Genomic DNA, 21,660 nt, shown 5'->3' on the forward strand with positions numbered 1-21,660 from the left:
CCTGGAAAATTTAGCATGCTGTGCTAAGCAGATTTTGGTTCTAGACTCAGTTAATTATAAGCAGCTTGTTTTCAGATGTTAGACGGTTCTTTGGGAGACATGTATAATGCCCAGTAGGCATCCCTGGCCCCCTTTCACTAAATATCAGCTCACCTTCATGGAGAGCAGTGCTGTCCAGTGAGTCTCATATGCAGTTTTAAGTTTTTTAGTAGCCAACATCTGGAATTTCAATTATATTTGTTATTTAACCAGATACAGCTAAAATACTTCATGTAATCAATATAAAAATATTAATGTGATATTTTGCATTTGTTTTTTTACCTAAGTCTTGGAATCTAGTATCTATTTTACACATACAGAAAATCCCAATTCCTACTAGCCGTGTTTCAAGTGCTTAGTAGCTATGTGTGGCCAGTGACTGTCATTGAATAGCACAAATGTAGAGGGAGTAACTGTACAGCCAGCTGTCAAATTGTTGATACTTGTTGTGATCCATTTTTCCCTCCCGCAAGAGACAAAACCTGGTTAGCTATAAGTTTCGCTTTTCACCACCAAGTTTCTTGATATACAGTTGGTAAATTGCAGAATGATATTATTATAAACTAAAGTTGTATTGGTTCGTGTGTACAAATTTTTTTAGTCAAGGATAATGCTCAGAAGTTACTTCCATTTCCATGTTCTTACCCCTAAATAGCTGCATTTTTATCCTAGTGGGTTTTTTTGCATTATTATCTCTTGAAAGTAATTGATTTCCATGCTGAGCTGCTTGTCTGTGCTATTCAAGTTTTTATTAGTACTCTGATAATAAAGTTGCATAATTTTGAACGGCTTTGTTCCTATTTTTCCCATAAGACTTTTTAATATGCAGTTTTGCAGAATTCAGTCTTTTCAAGGAGAACATTTATCATGTTATAGCAGTACCGTATAGTACAGATATGTGGCTTTCTTGGTGAAACTCTTTTAAATGCTGTGGCCGCTGGTTAGGAGTGATGAAAGGCCAAGGACACTGGAAGGTAGTACAGCATTCAGAGTAACAGAGGAAGAAGATCCTTGGGAAGGTACTGGAAAAGACTTAGGAAGAGACCTGTAGAGTATAATCATCTCTGTAAGTGAAGAGGGTATGATCATCAGTTTATTTTTAGCATATTGCCATCTTTTCAGGGGAGATTCGTTGAGTGTCCTCTACCATTTGACTTCGTAAACCTATGTTTCCCAATGTGTGGCCTGGGTGCTAACTATACTAGAACCATCCTGGGAATGCCTATTAAAAATTCAGGTATTAAGCCAGGCATGGTGGCTCATGCCTTCAGTCCCAGCACTTTGGGAGACCAAGGCAGGTGGATGGATCACTTGAGGACAAGAGTTCGAAAATAGCCTGGCCAACAAAGTGAACGTCTCTACTAAAAATACAAAAATTAGTGGGACATGGTAGCGTACATCTGTAGTGCCAGCTACTTGGGAGGCTGAGGCACAAGGATCTCTTGAGCCCAGGAGGCAGAGGTTGCAGTGAGTCAAGATCGTGCCACTGCATTCCAGCTTGGGTAACTGAGAGATCTTGTCTCAAAACAAAACAAAACAAAAAAATTTAAAAATTACTGTGAATTAGAATCTCTGAGAGAGACAACTTTGAGATCTACAATTTTTAATATACTAAAGATTCAGATCCACTACTGAGCTTTATTCAGTCCTATTTTTGCTTTTGTCTGAAAGCAATATGAGATGGTAGATGTCTTTGAATTATTTCATTTAGTATACAGATATACCTGTTCCTTCCTTAGTGTCTTAAAGAGAATAAAGACACTAAGACTTCTAAGTCTGTGGATCTGGTAATAAATTCTGGCGGTTGTCAGGGTCTGAATAAGGACATAAATTCCATAATATTTTGCTCCTGAGTAGACTGAAAACTGTTGTTCCACCTTTTTGAAAGCTGGTTGCCTTTCCCACTGCCATTTAATCATATAGAGTTGTATGTCCTCCCTCTGCTTTCCCTGCTTCTAATATCCTGGTTCCCTTTTGTAAATGGAAGGGCATTGTAATTGCTTAATGTCCATTTCTCGCTGAGTCAGGTATGTTTTAATGAATTTTTTGGACCATTTTCTGATTATTTTCCTAGGCCCTCACTTTTTGAAACTATAGGTTGTGTCCTTCTCACCCTTTAATTTTAGCTTCTGAAGTTTCAGAAGATGCCAAATAGGGATTATTCTGTCAAAAATACTGAAGATTTTGTCAGGGAAAATGTCATTCTCTTGTACCGACCCTTGGACGGTGGTCTGAAACTAGCATCCAGTCATGTTGTTACATCTCCATTTTATAATTTGCCCTGGCTAAGCACTGGAAGGGAGAATTTTGCTCACCATTTAAGTTCTTCAAGTTGCAAGCTTAAGTATAGAGCCCCTATATCTGTCCTGCTCTTCTCCCTAAACCAAGTCATTCCCAATAGCATCCTTTTCTTAGACTCCTTTAAGACTTAACTTTATCAGTCCTAACTTTAATTTCTTGAGGTTGGTTTAAATGTAGAACATTTAAAAACATTTTTATCCCACTTACTCACTGATACAGTATTTCTTGGGTAGATGAATTTTTTTGTTGTTGTTGTTAAATAGCGAGCTTTTCCTTGGTAATATACACAGTGCATAAAGGTACTTGACTGTATAAATGGCATTGCCTCCGTTGCTTTTTTGGATCAGTGTGTGACCCAATGTGTGACCCAGTGAAGCAATGGAGACAATGCTGTTTATACAGTAAAAATTACCCTTTATGCACTCTGTCTCTCACCAGCATGTATATATTATCTTCCTTTGTGTGCTTGAATACTCACTAGATTTGAGATTGAAATTCTGAGTTCAAGTTTTATGCGTGGATTCTGCTCTTACTGGATAGGTTCAGAAGTCTTACTATATTCTTTCTCTTAGCCTTAGATTCTGTATTATAATAAAAGAAATCTAAAACTTGTGGGGTCGCATATAAAAATTCATGTGATATTTTAAGATAGGAGATTTAAAAGGAATTTTGTGTTGTAGCACTTCTTTTCAGTATGGCTCTAGAAAATCATAACCACCATTACCCCAGCCTTGGGGAGGATGTGCACAATCAGTTTGTTCTTCTACTTGTGTATTAGTTCAGTTTGGAAAGAGATACACACGGAAATACCAAAGAAAGTATGTAAGGTAATATAAGCTGAAGCTTTTATTCTGAGACATTTAACTTTGTTTACCTTATTATTGTCATTTTATTCAGGGGCAAATCTGCACTACCTTTAGGTCCTAAGGGCATCCTTCTAGTTGGAATGTAAAGATGTATCGCCTGCCATGCTTTGTATAAAACCTCTTATGTGAATTTGAAATCTGTTTAAGAATGTTAGTTTATTCTTAGTCTTTCACAAAAATATCTTTATCTTACTCCTCACCCATTTTAAGTTTTGTTTTTGGTAAGCAGTCTTAAGTAAATCTCCATAGAATGTGGAATCTGGTCCCTATCCAAAAAGCTCTTGTCTTTGAAAATAATTTCCGCATCAACAACTGATTCCGTTTCCTCTTTTAGAGAAGTCAGGCTGGTGTGCCTTGATGCTTATGACTTGATTATTATGCTGTGCCTTCTGAAAACACATACACTAGACCTAAAAGTTGGTAACTTCCGTCAGGCTGGTGGAAGGCATACCATTTCTTTAGAGGTATAATTAATTGGAATGCTTGTCAGTATTTGAGTTTTCATTGACTTCAGGAATAGTCACTAAAGCGGAGTGAATTCCTGGATCTTAACCTCATGAGAGGTCAATAGACCTCATTTGTAATATACCTTATGTTTGTAGAATACCTGTCACATCTTTCAGCAAACTTTTAATGTGGCACTTTCATTTCATAGATTTAAGCATAGAACATACTGTTCAAGAATGTGTGCAAATAAATGTCTGGGGTATCTAACCCAGGCTTTTTAATGGATTACTCTGGGATTTATTTCAGTCAGTAAGATTAGCTTTTTTTCCATTACTGTCGACAAACTTAAGGAAATTTTCATGGAAATCCCACTTTGCGAGTAGTGCATATATATTCTAGTAGTCCGTATTACTAGTTCTACTTCTTATATTCAGTTGTAAATCTGATTTTTAAAAAATCTTTGGAGTTATATCTGAAAAGTAGAAATTTCAGCATAGATCTCATGTTTTTCTTTAAAACTTGAAGTATTAATTTTCCTTTGTTACTAAGCATTTTGGGATCCTAAAACCATTTGTGAGGTTTGGTGATTCTCTAAGACTCTCAGGACTCAATATAGTCATTATCATGACTGTGACTTACTACAGTGGACAGGTGCAAAGAGAAAAGGCACATGGGGCAAAATCTGAAGGAATCCAGGTGTAAGCTTCTAAGAATTCTTGCCTAAGAGAGTCATACAGGATGCACTTAATTCCTCCAGCAACAAATTGTGACACACTTGTGGAATGTTGTCTACCAGGGAAGCTCACTAGAGATTTAGTGTGCACGGCTTTTACTGGATTTGGTGAGTTATATAGGTACTCTTTGCCTTGCATGTACCAAAATTTCAGACTCCAGTAGGAAAGCAGGTGTTCAGTACAAACCATATTATATACCCAAACAGCTTAGGTACAATGAGCGATTCTTTTTTTTTTTTTTTTTTTTTTAAGACGGGTTCTCATTATATCACCCAGCCTGGTCTTGAACTCCTGGACTCAAGGGATTCCCCTGCCTCTACCTCCTCAGTAGTCGGGACTAGTGCAAGCCACTGTGCCTGGCCTCAGTGAGCACCTGTTTCACCTCTTTATCAGTTAGGGTTGTGAGATCCCTCTGGAAGTCTAGATTCCCACATGTCTGTCAAGGGCCAGCTGTGCCAGAAAGCCTTTCTAAAGATAGCAGTCTCTGGGCTTCTGTTAACTTTTCCTGTATACTCAGCCTTTTTGTTTGTTTGTTTGTTTTTTGAGACAGAGTCTTGCTCTGTTGCCCAGGCGGGAGTGCAGTGGCACAATTCTCAGCTCACTGCAACCTCACCTCCCAGGTTCAAGTGATGCTCCTGCCTCAGCCTCCCGAGTAGCTGGGACTACAGGCACACACCACCACGTCCAGCTAACTTTTGTATTTTTAGTAGAGATGGGGTTTTACCATGTTGGTCAGGCTGGTCTCGAACTCCTGGACCTCGGGTGATCCACCCGCCTCGGCCTCCCAAAGTGTTCAGCTTATTTTTGACTGATTTCTTCTTGATTGAGTTCATTCATAGAGCATTTATTGAGGATTTATTTCTTGCTTCCTGTTATTTAAAAGGGGGTTTAGGGTATTCTATCTATATAAATAGAATACTGTACAGCAAGATGAAATCAAAATAAGTAGAAGAACCCATCAGACTTCTTAGGAAATATCCTCTATCATACCACCTACGTTGTTCTTAAGTAACCATTGTACTTAGGTAATTCTCTTTGATCTTTTGTGACATCACTAGCTTTCTTGGGTCTTTGAATCTGCATGTAGTTTCCATTATAAGCAGACCCTTATCTGAGGGTAAATCTTGGCCATTGCCTTTTTTCCTGTCATACTCTTACTTCATCCATGAACTTTTTTTAGTGCCTGCTGCTTACATGCAAAGCAGTTAGTCCCCTCTCCTACCTTTGACTTCTAATAGAAAAGACTTCCAAATCCACATCTACTTACACCTTTTCTTCTGAATTCCTAGTTCTGTATTAATCTGACCATTTTCATTTGGATATCTAAAACCTTATAGTCATCATCTGTCTCAGTTCACCTTTCCTCTTACCATTTAGTTGTTTCTATTGATTGAAATAATATTCCTAACTCATTTCTACTTTTATCCACCCTGGTTCTAACTGATAATTCCTGGACCACTGGAGCATTTAAATTGCTCTTTGCACTTCTAGTTTTTGTTCATAATAGTGTAGCCTCCATGCCACTCCTAGATCACTTACTAAAAAAAATACCAGTTGGATTATGTTACTTTGTTGCTGAAAAATCTAGAATTAAGGAATGATATTGAAATACTAACATTAGACTTCTGTGGTGAACCTTTTTGTGTCATTCATCAAAGTGTTTTTGCAAGTCTGGATTTTTATACCCTGCTTTTTCTTAAAGCAAGAGAAACTTTTTTCTGTGGTCACTGACATATACAGATTTTCATAAAACTTGAGTTACTCTTAAGCAATTTTTAGATAGAGTTGGACCTGTTAGGAAAAGACTCTTGATGTCATCTTTATCATCTTATAAGTGAGCACCTTCCCTAAGACTCTTTAACTTCTTGAAAAAAGTTGATGCTGTTTTATTTGAAAAATCGTCAAGACTATTAAAAGGCAAATAGGGGAAACTGTTAAGAAATTGAAATACAGTTGCAAAAACATACTGATAACAGTGACTTTTAGTTCTGTATCATTTGAGTTCTTGTGCCTTTTTTCTGTGCACATTGTACTTCTATTTTTGTCCAGTAAAACTTTAAGAAAACCCAGAAGTTGCTACAAATGATAAAGATAAGGTTTTGTTTCTCTCAAAAAGGTTCTGTTATATGCTGCTGTTCCAGGACATATCAGGATGACAACTATGTATAATATTTTAAAGCCACATCTTTAGTAGGTTCACAGATACTTTATATACTGTAAAAAGTATGACTGTGTATATATTCCTAATGCTTATGTAAGATGTTCGTTTAGAGATATACAATAATATCTAGTATGATAGAAAACAGTTTAGATTAAACATGAAATACAGTTTACTTGTAATTCACTTTGTTCTTTATTTTTTTAAGGGACCAGTTACTCTCCACAAGAAAATTCACACAACCACAGTGCTGTTCATAGTTCAAATTCACATTCTTCTAATCCAAGCAATAACCCAAGCAAAACTTCAGATGCAGTAAGTATTATAAACATGTCCAATATTGTTTCTTTGGAATTTATTGCAAAAAAAAAAAAAAAATACAACCCATGGCAAGTCTTGTAAAATCTAATGTCTTTTTTTTTAAATGTTTCAATCACAGTCTTAATGTGTTTATTTGATATTATTATTATCCTATTTTAAACCAATGAGCCAAGCTTATTAATGGAACTGAAGAGTTGTCAGAAGATAGTATCTTTGGTATTACTTAATTAGGATTCCTGTACAAAGCAATGTTTTTCCGTTGTGATATCTGAGATAAAAAGAACTTCAGGCTGAAACTTCTTTAAAGTGGTCTAAGTTAAGCTTACTTTCTTTCCATAGTGTATAAACTCCTTATAGGATACATTTATTATCTACTGTATCTTACACACTCTCCCAGACACTAGGGATATACAGTTACCTGTCCACAAGGGTGTGAAACCCAGTGAGGGATTTTAAATATTTTCAGAAGTTTAGTTTAATGAAATAAGTTATTTATTTTGAATTTTAAGTCATAGGTTTAAATGAAATTTTTAATTCAGCAAAATTAATAAGGTTTTAATTCACCAGGCATATGCTAAGCTGCATATATATGGAATATGGCCCATCTTAAAGGAATTCTGGGACCTGTGGTAGAGACAGAAAAGTAAACAAATAGTGCCTGTTAAAGTTGCTTTGGAGGGTGCTCAACACAGGACTCCCAGCTTGGGTGAGGAAGATAGTAAAGTATAACTAATGCTTCCCAACAGGCTGACTAAAACTTAGGCAGTAAAAGAGCTCTGGACTTCATAGCATGCAAAGGAATAGAGCTTGCAACGATGTAGAAGTGTAAAATAGTGTAGCACGGTTAGAGAACTGCCAGAATTTTGACAGTGTGGAAAAATGTCAGGAGCTAAAGTTACAGAGGTAAGTGGGAGGCATATCATAAGAAGCTCTATGTCATGCCAAGGAATATTAATTATACATATATAAGGCAGTGGAGAGGTATTGAAGGATATAATCAGTAAAATAACATCATATTTGCAATTTAAAAAATTATCTCGGGTAGCAGTGTGGAAAATATAGGAAAGAACGAACAATGAGAAGGCTGACAAAGGTGTAGGTTGAGTCCAACTGATTTTGCTTTGAGTATTTGAGTGATCATCATGTCTTAATTGACTTTGAAAGACCTTCAGATTTTATTTTTGTTTCTTGTTGAAGCAGTGTGGATAGTACATTTCCATAGAAAATTGAGACATTAGGATAATATTTGGATAAAAATAGATAGTATTAGTGTCCATTTAGAAAATTATACTATTGGCCAGGCACGGTGGCTCGCTCCTGTAATCCTAGCACTTGGGAGGCCAAGGCGGGTGGATCACTTGAGGCCAAGATGGTGAAACCCCATCTCTACTAAAGATACAAAAGTTATCCTGGCATGGTGGCAAGCACCTGTAATCCCAGCTACTTGGGAGACTGAGGCAGGAGAATTACTTGAACCTGGGAGGCGGAGGTTGCAGTGAGCCAAGATCACCCCATTGCATTCCAGCCTGGGTGACAGAGCAAGACTGTCTCAAAAAAGAAAAGAAAATCATGTTAATTGTTTTAACACAGAATTTAATATATGGGATTGTTTAAGCAGATACTGAAAAAAAACAAAGGAACCCTGAGGTAACACAGTAATCAACACTCAAGGCTATTGAACAACCGGATGAATTTGGGGTTTTAGAACCCAGTAGCATAGAGGAGGAGCCCCACAGAGCTGGTAGTAATACCTCTGAGGGTATGGTGAAGCTAGTTCTAGTGGTGGGATGGTCGCCGAGAGCTGGTAACAACTGTGGCTGCTCCTTTCTCCTGCCTTTCATTCGTCTAATGCTTCTAAGAGGAAGGAAGCCATCTGGCTAAATAGAGAGTAATTTGCACTGTCCCAGCTCTAGCATCACAGAGCGGACTATCAAAGGGTGGGACTGGGACTGAGAAAACAGCTCGCTAAGCCTTCACGCGTGCTATCGTCAAACTATTTGTGATGGGTCATTTTCTTTTTCCTTTCTTTTTTTTTTTTTTTTTTTTCCAAGTAGGGAAGGGAGGATGAGGCCAAGTGGGGAGAAGGGGGAGCAAATCATTTTCAGTGAGATGTATATTCAGGATTTTAGAATGAATCTGCCTGTTTTCCTGGAAAACAGTCAGTTACTTTACAAAGGTAACACTAACCTAAAGTTCCACTTGTCATTGACAGTTTAGATTTGCTATTTGTCTACTCTTAGGACAGCAGCAGCCCTTGTGGGCATTGTTTTTTTTTTATTTTGTGAAACACAAATGCAAACAAAACAAACACCTCATTCAGGGAAGACAAACTTTGATTATTAGGATTTTACAGCAGTGGGTTTAACCCAGTGAAGTCAGAAAGAATAAATAATGGGCGTAGATAAGCTTGAATGATTCAAATCATAAGGGTGTCAGGGAACTTAATTATGTGAGTGAAAGTTGAAGACCATTACTAGAATAGATAAAATGTTTTGTGTTTCTGGAATCCGCGTTCTGGTTTCTCTAGATTTCACCTGTAGGTGCATAAGTAGTGGTCTTTTGCATTATAATGTACCTAGTGGGAATGACACAAACAGCCCTTATGAACTGTAAATTTAATCTTACCTGAAAAGTTGGCTTTAGAGTTATCTACACAGATATTTGGGTATGTGGGTGATTTTTTAAAATCAAGTTAACTATTAAAAACCAAGTTGAAATTATCTTTTATTTTCAGTATTAGATTAAGGCGTTAACATTTAATGTACTTCCCTGCTAAGTCCTCTGATAAACATTTATTGTGGGGTGTTTACTGCAGAGCCTGGCTTATGGTAAAGATTAGGAAAAGCTTGGTGAATGCCTCCTTCACAAAAAAGTCATGGGAATGTTGGGCGCAGTGGCTCACAACTATAATTCCAGCACTTTGGAATGCCAAGGCAGGAGGATCACTTGAGGCTTGGAGTTTAAAACCAGCCTGGGCAACATAGTAAGCGCCTGTCTCTACAAAAAAATAAAAATAAAAAAAATAAATAGCTAAGTGTGGTGGTGTGTTCCTGTGGTCCCAACTACTTGGAAGGCTGAAGCAAAGGATTGCTTGAGCCCAGAAGGTTGAGGCTGCTGCGTTGAGCTATGGTTGTGCCACTGCACCTCCAGCCTGGCCGACAGCAAGACCCTGTTTCAAAAAAAATAATAATAAAAGGTAAAATTAAAAAATCATGGTACGACTTGTAGATTATTTTAGATTAGTCGTGCATATTTGATTTTTCAAAGGGGGCTCTGAATTAGGGAAAAAATGTTGCTTATTTTTATTTAAAGACACTGTAATTGAGATTTTCCCTTCTAAATATTCTGTGCCAATTTTGATTTGCTGGGATGTGCTTAAGTTCAATCCTGTATGAGTTTGCATTCATATTCCAGCTCATCTTGTTATCAACTAAGTGTCATCTGCATACTTTGGAGCTTTTGAGTCTTGAGCCAGGCGAGGTGCTTCCCCCCTGTAGTCCTGGCTACTCAGGAGACTGAGGAGGGAGGCTCGCTTGAGCCCAGGAGTTGGAAACCAGCCTGGGCAGTATAACAAGACCTCATCTCGGGGAAGAACGGAAAGGAAAGAAAAAGTTTGAGTCTCATCAATATCTACCATATTAAAAATTAAAACTGGGAAATTAACTATTCATTTCATTTAAAATATCAATTGTAAACCCATTATATGGTAACATATGTAACATCTTTATGAAAAGTAATTTTTAAAAAAATAGACATTGAACATCTTGGTAATGTTTGACTTAATAGAAAAAGACACTTAGAATTTCATAATTTCATATCTGCTTCTGCATTCAATCTGTTATGATACATCCAGTGTTTTGTTGAGCCTCTGGGTAAACTTCACTGTATGCTTGTGGTAAAATGAGGAAGAAAAAAATAATCATGTTAGTATTATTATGAAAATAGTTCTGGTCTTGTGAAAGGCTGTTGGGGTTCCCCAAGGTTTCCTGGATAACACTTGGAGAGCTGCTTTAGAGCATATGTTGGCAACCATCCCAGGCCAAATCTAGAAAACTTTAAATGTTTGCAGGCCTTTCGTTTAAGTTCTCAATATTAGTTACTCTTTTTGTAAAGTTAAGAAATTTGACACCTGCTATTGCACATCGGCATTGTAAAAATTATTCCATAATTTGAAGAGTTTCTTTTTCCTTAACCCCTTGAGGATGGCAGTGGGGTGGAGAAAATAAAGTTATTGGTATGTGATTGTATGCTCTACCCTGGAATTTTGTTAAGTGTAAGGCATCAGCTTGGACTAATCTAGAATTTGATAGGCAAAATCAATGTAGTGTGGTAGACCGGTGCTCGGGTTTGTGAACTTTCTGTCCTGGAGGTTGTGCCAGAATGTTAATCACTTAAATAGAATGTTTAGTTCAGCTGACTTTTTTTTTTCCTTAAAGCACAACTTCTGTGAAAGAAACAGTATGTTTGTATATTCAAATGCAAACTCCTTATTTCCTCCAGGATAAGTTGGCAAACCATCACTTGGAAGAGCACTGGCCTAGACCATACTGACCTCTGGTGTCCTCTGTCCACTAGTCTCAAATCTCATTCTACCTCTTCAGTTCAGTAATTCCACATAACCACTTGGCAAGCAAACCAGGCCTTCCAGATAACATCCGTAGAAGGGATCAGTTGCATAATAATTTATGTATAGGGAGGAGTAGGTGGTAGGGAAGAACTTTCTGAATTTGGCCCTTTGTGATTGGGCTCCTAAAGCTTGATTGTAGGCTTCTGGAAGCTAGTGGGATTGAAAATTAACTCTCCACTGCTTTTTGAGGTGTGAGGGCACAGGGCTGCTTTGCCACCCTCATTATTTTGGGATGTAAACCTGAGCATATAAATACATGGCAGAGTCTGTGATCTTTTTCCAGCTGCCTTCAGAATTATTAGGGGAATTTCCAGAATTGGTGTTAATTTAGTGGAAATAATAGGCATTTGGAAACCAGAGTTTTTGTCCTTTGATAAACCACTAATTAGTTTTGTGACCTATAGACAACTCATAAGTTCTCTCAGCTTGTCTCCTAGTTGTTAAAATTAAAGCTGGGCCAAGGGTAAGGCAGTGAATAAGACTTCATTTCCTCAAGCTTGAAAACTGTGGCACGATACAGTGAACCCGGAAGGATAGGCTATGATAGTATAGTACATTATTTAATTTTTTTAAAGTGGTTTAATCTTTTTAAATATTTTTTAATTTTTCTAAATTGACAATTCTACATATTTATGGGGTACATAGTGATGTTTCGATACATACAGTGTATTATAATGTTCAAATGAGTAATTTGCATATCTATCATCTCAAACATTTATTTGTGTTGGGAACACTCAAAATCCTCTTTTCTAGCTATTTGACAAAATATAATCAATGTTATTTCAGTAAGCTCCTTTGAAAAAATAAGGAATTCAACCAGGATAGTTGAGATTCTACCAGATTTCCTGGGGGCAATTAGATACTTAACTAATCTTTGTGAGATTCGTTTCGTGGAAACTAGACCTTTCAGATCTTTCTAATTTCATTATGTTACATTGTCTATAAAACTACCTGGAAGAGACTGTACCTGAGAATTTTTGAAAGACCATTTTTAGTTATGGGAAAAAGAGTGATACTGCTAATCCTGTATATTACATGAGAACAAGATTCTGGTTTATGTGTACTTGATCCATCTTGTCGATTTTGAAGGTGAAACAAACTTATAGCTTTTAATTAGCTTTCTGTTTATGTTTACATATTTTGGTTCCTTTTCTCACTGAGTAACAGTTAATACAGGCAAGATTGTTCTCTTTTATACCATATATAATTACTATTGTGCCTTAGAATTTAGAACTGATGATTTCATGCCATCATCTAGTCGAGAGTGCATTCCCCACCCCCATGTTACTGGATTTCAACAATTAAAATTGTGGTGGGAGATTTTTTCATGCTTTCTAAAATCAAGGTGATGTTAATTTCACAGTTTTCTTTCTGTGCCTAACAATCTAATTTTTATTCTGCTTAATTTTGATATTTTATAAAGTTCTATTGTCTTTGAAGATTTTCATAAACTAAGGTCTTATAAATACTTACACAGATAATTGCATTCTAGTTCAGAGTACCTTTATCTCATAAGTGTTTTCCTGTATGTGTGCTTTGATGTTCTTGATATTTCATGTGATTAAATAGTATTAACATTTTCTAATTGTAAAAAATATATTTTTAAGCCTTATGATTCTGCAGATGACTGGTCTGAGCATATTAGCTCTTCTGGGAAAAAGTACTACTACAATTGTCGAACAGAAGTTTCACAATGGGAAAAACCAAAAGAGTGGCTTGAAAGGTAATTAGCTTTTAATCTAATTAAACATTATTTCTCTAGCTTGGTTCTACTGGTTAACTTCTTACAGCATTAAACATTCTAATTTAGCTTTTTTATAGTGCTGCCCATCTACACTTTTTAGTTGCAGTGGTTGGTTGCCCCTTCATGTTTTCCATAGTTTGTCTTTACTTTTAAAAACAAAAAACCTGGCTGGGTGCAGTGGCTCATGCCTGTAATCCCAGAACTTTGGGAGGCCAAGACGGGGGAGGATCACTTGAGCCTAGGAGTTTGAGGCCAGCCCTGGCAACATAGTGAGACCCTGCCTCTACAAAAAGTTAGCTGTGAGTGGTAGCATGCACTTGTAGTCCTAGCTACTAAGAGGCTGAGGTGGGAGGATGGCTTGAGCCTAAGAGGCCAAAGCTGCAGTGAGCCATCATGATGCCACTGCACTCTAGCCTGAGCAACAGAGCAAGATGCTATCTCCAAAAAAAAAAAAAAAAAAAAAAAATCTAGGATAGATAGGCAGCTGTCCACAAAGGACTTTTGAATAGTCAGTATAGTTAATAAAATACCTACGTTTATGCATCTTTAATTTTGATGGAAATTTTAATAGTTTAATAAGGCCATAATGTTTCTTTCACATGTAGAATTAAAATTGCTGAGCTTTGGTTATGGCGTTAGTGGTATAATAATTGGTATAATTCTGCCGTTAGTGAGACACGTTAGTGTTCTGTTTGTTACGTTCCATCTCACACACCAGTTAAATTATGACCATGTTCACTCCTTTTGTTGTTTATATACCATTTGTTAGGCATTTGGCCAGAGCTGTTTATTATGGAAACTCATGCCCTTAATGTAATTTTTATATGTTTATCTTTTTTTTTATTTTTAGAGAACAGAGACAAAAAGAAGCAAACAAGATGGCAGTCAACAGCTTCCCAAAAGATAGGGATTACAGAAGAGAGGTGATGCAAGCAACAGCCACTAGTGGGTTTGCCAGTGGAAGTAAGTATTAATTTTTTTTCTTTGAAATGTATGTTTGACTTATTCGTATTTATTTTTTCAAATCTGTATCCATTGCCATCTACATATGTAAATTAAAATAAATAGAAACATATGGAGATTCTTTTATGTTGGATTTATTATACCCTCCACCATTTTGGTCCCTGAAAAGGGAAAAGATACACGGTCGAGTAGTACAGGTATGTGTTTCCCACTACACATTATGGCTATAATGGAGTTGAATTGCAAACAGTAAAATTTTGTTTTGGATTGGTTTCCCCTGATCCCCCCAGACAGGAGCTTCCTCTCCCACCCTCCCTGCCTGCCCTTAAGTTGTGTCCTATTAAACTGGACACAAATCTCACCGGCTTTTAGTCTAATAATTGAATCATAGCTACACACAGTGACACCAGAATAGCTACTTGTTTTTTTATGTTACCAGTGAGTAACTTGTTTATCCTTGTATTTAGAAACTAATTTCACCATGATCACAGATCTATGTAATATCTCTAGTTTGAATTTCCACACAATTTTAAAATGTCTACTAGAAAACTTACACCTTTTTGTTCCAAGGTGCTCTTCATCTATAAATCAAACCGTGGGCATACTTCAGTGTTCTTCTGAGGCCAAATTTTGTGCTGGTGGGACAATTTTGTATAACATACATTTATTTTGTAATTCATTCTCCAAATTTGAAGCTTTATTAAAGGTATTCTATTTCCACTGGCTTCCCTTAACTTGAATAAAATTTACTCCCAGTGCCGTGGCTCATGCCTGCTGCAATCCCAGCCCTTTGGGAGGCCGAGGCAGGAGGATGGCTTGAGGCCAAGAGTTTGAGACCGGCCTGTGCAACATGGCAAGACCCAGTGTCCACAGAATTAAAAAGTAACCACGCAGCTGTAATCCCAGCCACTTGGGAGGCTGAGGCAAGAAGATGACTTGAGCCCTGGCGTTTGGCTATGATCTTGCCACTGCACTCTAGCCTGGCAACAGAGTCAGACTCTGTCTCAAAAAAAAAAAAAAAAAAATTAACTGTCACATAGACTTCTTGGGTTCCTTTTGCAATTTTGAGAAGAATTTCAAGATGATGTTTTCTGGGAATTCTTAGACTTCAGTGTTTCAATCCTGCTCCTGTAACTCAAACCAAAAAGTTGGGGTTGTGTTTGGTCTTAGAAGGGATTATTGAATTTTTGATGGGAGAAAATATTTAAGACGAAACAGTAACATACATCTGCAGGATTAAGTGTTAAATTTTTAAATCAGTGAAATTGTATATAGTTTTTTTAATGGTATAAAGTACTGAAGTTGGCATATTAAAGAACATTGAATTTTGAGATGGAAGAATTAGATTCTAGTCCCATTTCTTCTTACATCTTAATTAACTGACTTTTGTCAAACAATTAAAAATGAGACCGAGGTTTTCCTCTAGACATAAACAAGTTGCACCCAGCTTGTGGGTTTTTTGAGCAAATTGCAGGGGAGGGGATGCACAGAAAATGAGTGACAGATGGCTGGGTGCGATGGCTCACACCTGTAATCCCAGCACTTTGGGAGGCCGAGGCAGGCGGATCACAAAGTCAAGAGATCGAGCCCATCCTGGCCAACATGGTGAAACCCCGTCTCTACTAAAATACAAAAGTTAGCTAGGTGTGGTGGCGCATGCCTGTAATCCCAGCCACTCGGAAGGCTGAGGCAGGATAATCGCTTGAACCCAGGAGGTGGAGGTTGCTGTGACCTGAGATTGCACCACTGTACTCCAGCCTGGGTGACAGAGCAAGACTCTGTCTCCAAAAAAGAAAAAAGAAAATGAGTGATGAGTGATAGATAAGTATAAAAATAACTTTTTAACTTGTTTTTCTTCATGATTTCAAAAGTAGGCCGTGTTCGTAAATAGGTAAAGTTTTTAAATTCCATGACCCCAGAACATTTTGGAATATATACTTTTTTTTCTGTATGCATATAAATGTGTATACAAATTACATATGTATGTATTTGAAAAATGGGATTCTGTGTTGCTGTTTTTTACCTGTTCTTTTATTCAGTAATGTGTCAGGAATATGTTTTTATGTCTGTTTATAATTCTGCATTTGTTATATTGATTGCATAGGTATACCTTCATTGACAAATAATCCCCTATCAATGAATACTTGGGAGGTTTTCAGCCTTTTCCTGCTGTAAACAAGATTATGATTTCATATCTGCCCACTTCTCTGATTACTGCCTTCAGTTAAATTCCTAGATAGGCAAATGAGGAGTCATTGTGTCTGTGCTTGTGTTGAAATGTAGTCATGTATCACACTTTTTTTTAGTTTAGGTAATGTTTGAGGAAGAACCTTAGCTGTGTTGTTGCTTTTTTAAAAAATTGGTCAACTTAGTAATAAAGTGAATAAGCCATTCAAGTATTTAACTTAGTCTATCCAAAACATACTGGCAGAGTGTTGCCTTGTGTTTCAGTGTATTGGTGTTTGTGTAGAGTATGGCTTAAAGCTTGTTCTTGACTACCAATAAAAGAACTTTAGGGGATGGCAGAGGGGGAAGGATTCAGAAGATTTTTACATGTAAAGAGATAAAGTAGGTTTCAATGAGGTTTTTGTTTTTGTTTTTTTTGCAATATATTAAGTGTTTGTAAAGCACTAAAATATTTTAACAAAGGCCAGGCACGGTGGCTCTTGCCTGTAATCCCAGCACTTTGGGAGGCCGAGACGGGTGGATCATCTGAGGTCAAGAGTTTGAGACCAGCCCGGCCAATGTGGCGAAACCCCGTCTCTACTAAAAATACAAAAATAAGCTGGGCGTGGTGGTGCGCGCCTGTAATCCCAGCCACTTGGGAGGCTGAGGCAGGCAGAGGTTTCAGTGAGGCGAGATTCATGCCATTGCACTCCAGCCTGGGTGACAGAGTGAGACTCTCTCAAAAAAAATAAATAAATAAAATATTTTATCAAATGTTAATATTCTCCACAACTTGATACTGAAAATTATATGGATAAAATTTTTAATTTGCGTTTAACTGCTACTAATTTTTATTTTTGCAAACCTGTGCTTTATATGTTGATGGCTCTATGTTTAGAGAAACCTTACTTAGGGTTTCTCAACAGAAGCACTAATGACACTTTGGGTGAAGTAATTGTTTGTTATGGAAGGCTTTCCTGTTTTGTAGGTTGTTGAGCACCATAACTGGCCTCTCCTCACTAGATGCCAGTAGCATACCTCCCCTCTCTCCAGTCAGGACAAGCAAAGCACCACCCTCTGGGAGGGTGACAAACAGGCACTGCTTTAACTGTGTTTATCTAGAGTTGTAACTATAGAAAGCTGTTACAGCTATAGCATCCCCTGTTCCTGTAATGCTGCTGCCCTTTTTGTTTTTTTAATTCAAAAATGTTAGAAGTATCATCCTTAATTTTCATTGGAGTACATATGCTTGATACATTTTGACTAGCGATATAGAACTGAAAGGAAGTTTTCTTGGTTGAGGAAATAAAAATTGTATACAGGGTTGGGCATGATATTATTCCTGCTATGTCTGTCTCTAAAGGTTTCTGTCTTAGTTGTATCCTCATTGCAGGTAGAAACTGTAGAATAAAACTTTTTAAATTTTATGTTCATGCAAGTTGATAGCTTACTTATATATTACTATCATACAACAGATGTTTGTATTCTGTTCATTTTTGTAGATTTTTATATTGTATCATTTATAACACTGAATTTTATGTAGTAAGTCATTGTCAAAAGACCTTGTGCTTTGATGTGATTGACTTTTTGGGTGGTATTCCGGTACCTTTTGTTGTGGTGTACCATGTAGTGGTTGTGTACTGACAGCTTTGAAACTGACTTCTAGTTTGAATGTTCCTCCTTCGTTGTTTTGTCTTGGTCTTTACAATTGGAGGAGCTGTGAATTGAAAAAAACTATACAATAATCAACAGAGAGGGCATCCTTTAGTAAAATTATTGTACATCACATGCTTGGATTTTAGGTAGTTTCTCTCCTTGGAGGTTATTTTAATTCTTTAGTTATTGTTGGGAATATTGTAATTTAGATTGGACACTTTGAATGAACTTCAACATGATAGTTGAAATTTTCGTTCTTTTTGTACTGTTTTGTGGAATCATGGTGTTAGAATTTAAATTGATAGATTTTAAACTTTTCAGTATTTCTGAGCTTAAAGTATTTTTGTGGCTTTAAATTGAAAGAGGATTTGTTTTTAATACACCTAGTGATAAGTAGATTGTTCTGACTATGCTGCGGGTGTTGGACTTCTATTTTTAGATAGCATTATGCATCATGATTTTATTAACTCTCTGGTATTTGTAACATTAAAAATACTACAGATTGGTTTACTTACTGTGTTCACAGTTCATCATAACTTCAGTCATCTTAAAATGATTTCATTTAAGCCTTCTTATAAACTGCTTTAGAGGCAACTAATTGTAGCTAACTTAGTATTCAGAAAGACCAGGCTAATGAAGCCTAATATTCCTTTGCAGTTGAACCACTGTGAATAATTCAGTTATTAGAATCTGTGACCCGTAGTGTAAAAGAACGAAGCATTTACTTTTTCTGCTTTTAAAACATTTTTAAAAATTTTATGAGATATTATAACTCCATATGTTGATTTTTTTGTTTTTTTTTTATGTTTTGTTTGAACTACAGTGTGATTCTAAGGAATCCTTAAAAAATGTGTAGCACCCTTGAAATATGAGTATAGATGAATATTTATAGTTGAGCAAAAACTTCTCCTCTTCCAGTATTGCATATTTACATGCCAGTGGTAAAACTGCAGACACTAACTGGGTTTGCAGTTTTATAAAAGAATATGTAAGTACAAGTATGTTGCTAAATTAGCTGATGTTAAAGGTAGGATTCTAATGTAATCTTTTTTCTTCCCCCTTCTGTCATTCCAACATCTGTTTTTTCGAACTGTGAACTAAAGTGGAAGACAAGCATTCCAGTGATGCCAGTAGTTTGCTCCCACAGAATATTTTGTCTCAAACAAGCAGACACAATGACAGAGACTACAGACTGCCAAGAGCAGAGACTCACAGTAGTTCTACGCCAGTACAGCACCCCATCAAACCAGTGGTTCATCCAACTGCTACCCCAAGCACTGTTCCTTCTAGTCCATTTACGCTACAGTCTGATCACCAGCCAAAGAAATCATTTGATGCTAATGGAGCATCTACTTTATCAAAACTGCCTACACCCACATCTTCTGTCCCTGCACAGAAAACAGAAAGAAAAGGTATGCCATTATTACTAGATGCTGCACGTTGAACTATAGTTTCTAAGTTTCTTATATATTACATTATTTCCTTTGGCTCTGAATTATAAATTTTTAAAAAAGTCTTTTAGAATGTTTCTGTGTAGAGTTAGGTGTAGAGTTAGCAATATTTAGCTTTTTTCTTTAATTTATAATTATCCAGCCTCAGAACTGTTTCTTGCCTCTGAATTTTAAGTCAAGTGCTTAATTTAAAACAATAATGGTTTAAGTAATTTGTTAAAGTCAAGTAACTGTCTCTTCAGTTTTCTGTTTTTGTGATCATTGTCTTGACAGTTTAGTTTATAAATCGTCTCAGTTTTCTCTTAATACTTAATATAGAGGTATTTTAAAACTAATGTCTGTATAACATTTCATTATTGGTTTCAGTTTGTGATTAGAAAATTAAGTTGTGGGCCATAAGATAAGGCGTGTTAATGTCTGAATTGGACCTTAAGTCTGAAGAGTGGAAGTTAAACGTTGCAACCCAAATTGCGTTTATCCAACTCAGTGTCAGTAATCATAGCATGTTTAAAAAGTTACAGAAAAATTTAAGAACAACTACTTGGAAGGTGTGACACAACATAAGCAGTGTGATAAAATTTGCATAGACCATTCACAATTTGAAACTTGTACTTCATAGTATGTTTTAAGAATCTAAGGAAATTAAAATGCAGTAAATAAATTGTCATAGGTAGATCCATTAGCAGACCATTAGTAAGTGTCGATGCGCTTTTAAATATGCTGTGGGTTTAGGAGAGGCTTGATACATTAATTCACATTGATTCAATTTGTTGACAAAAGGGCTCAAATAGTTGGATTTCTTTTGTTTCTGATTTCCTCTCTCCTTGAACTACAGTGTGATTTTAAAGAGTCCTAAAAAAGAACTTGTAGCCCCCTTAAAATCTAGATTAATAGAGATTAATATTTATAGTTGAGCAGAAACTCAACTATAAATACATTTTATTTGAAATTTTCTTATTACATGTTATATGCATGTAATACATGCATATGTATTATACATGTTATTTGAATTTTCCTTGTTATTCAACCATATACTTGAGTATATATATCATACAGTGCATAATGTGTCAGATTATTGCTTGTTCCAAATGTCAAATTTGGTAAAGATGGTTTGTACCAAAATTCATACATAACATGTCAGATTTACCCTGTGACAAATTTGCAAAGAGAAATATTGAGAGATGAAATCTGAATTAATGCTATAGTTAATATATTTTCCATAGGACATTTTGGTTTCTTAAGTTCCTGTAATTTTGACAATTTGCTCACAGAAAATTTTACTTTAACAATCCTTGTCAGTTAAAATTCTGATGGCCATTTGAAAGTATTTATCCCATGTCACCTTTGTACATTTAACACTTTTTAACTCCTTTTTGCAATTCTTTCTCTGGCTTCTGTGATACTACCCTCCTTCAGTTGCCTATTTCTGTTCCTTCCTGCTTCTTACATATCAGCATCTCAGCCTTTTTTCCTCTGTTTGGTTCTTTTTCTTGTTAACCATGTTCCTTGGTAGTCATTTTGTTACTGTTATGACTACCAAGTCTTTAGTTCTAGTTCAGACTTACGTATCTACTTACCTTCTCTAAACTCTTAGTATTTGTTACGTATCCTCATATACAATGTGTCCCTAATTTCTCCCTTTCCCACAATTTATTCTTAGATTCGCAGTAATTGACAGCACTGTTCTTCCTAACTTTGCCTTAAATACTTAAACATTCTCACCCACCCACCCATTGACAAATCTTGGGCTCTTTCTCCTAGCACTCATTGAAATTCAGATTCTCTCTCTCTCTTTTAATTGTAAAAATCTTTCGTGGAGATTTCACTTACTGAAATTCATGTCATCTCTCTCTGTTTGTTAATTTGTAAAAATCACTGTATTGCTCAGACTGGTCTCAAACTTTTGGCCTCAAGCAGTCTTCTGGCCTTGGCCTCCCTACGTGCTGGGATTACAGGTGCCAGCCACCGTACCTGGCCAGGTTCTCTTGAAATAATCTCCTGATTATCTTCTTACCCAGTCTATCCGCTTAACAGTGGCATCATTATACCATTTAAATTGAATTGTGTCGGCTCCTTGCTTAGAAACTTCTAGTGGTTTTTTAAACATCCAGATGATAAAGTCCATGCTTAGATTATAGCAAGCACTTGACAGGATGGTTGCAGTCTGTTTTACTAGCTTGGTCGCCA

General features: G+C 36.5%; 1 protein-coding gene across 13 annotated transcripts in view; it reads left to right on the forward strand.

Annotated features, from left to right (window-relative positions):
- The window catches only part of WAC (WW domain containing adaptor with coiled-coil), a 91,721-nt gene that overhangs the window by 43,653 nt on the left and 26,408 nt on the right, over positions 1–21,660 (forward strand). For 8 of the 13 annotated variants that reach the window (XM_055092558.2, XM_003821437.4, XM_055092557.2 and 5 more), the window contains exons 4-7: positions 6,754–6,860; positions 13,101–13,216; positions 14,088–14,200; positions 19,126–19,434. In XM_055092558.2, coding sequence (XP_054948533.1) covers positions 6,754–6,860; positions 13,101–13,216; positions 14,088–14,200; positions 19,126–19,434 — 645 coding nt within the window. The remainder of the gene's footprint in view (positions 1–6,753; positions 6,861–13,100; positions 13,217–14,087; positions 14,201–19,125; positions 19,435–21,660) is intronic. The other 5 variants (XM_008974905.3, XM_063607658.1, XM_063607657.1 and 2 more) reach the window with 1 other exon arrangement.

This window comes from Pan paniscus, chromosome 8 (genome assembly GCF_029289425.2).
Source record: "Pan paniscus chromosome 8, NHGRI_mPanPan1-v2.0_pri, whole genome shotgun sequence".
Taxonomy (NCBI): domain Eukaryota; kingdom Metazoa; phylum Chordata; class Mammalia; order Primates; family Hominidae; genus Pan; species Pan paniscus.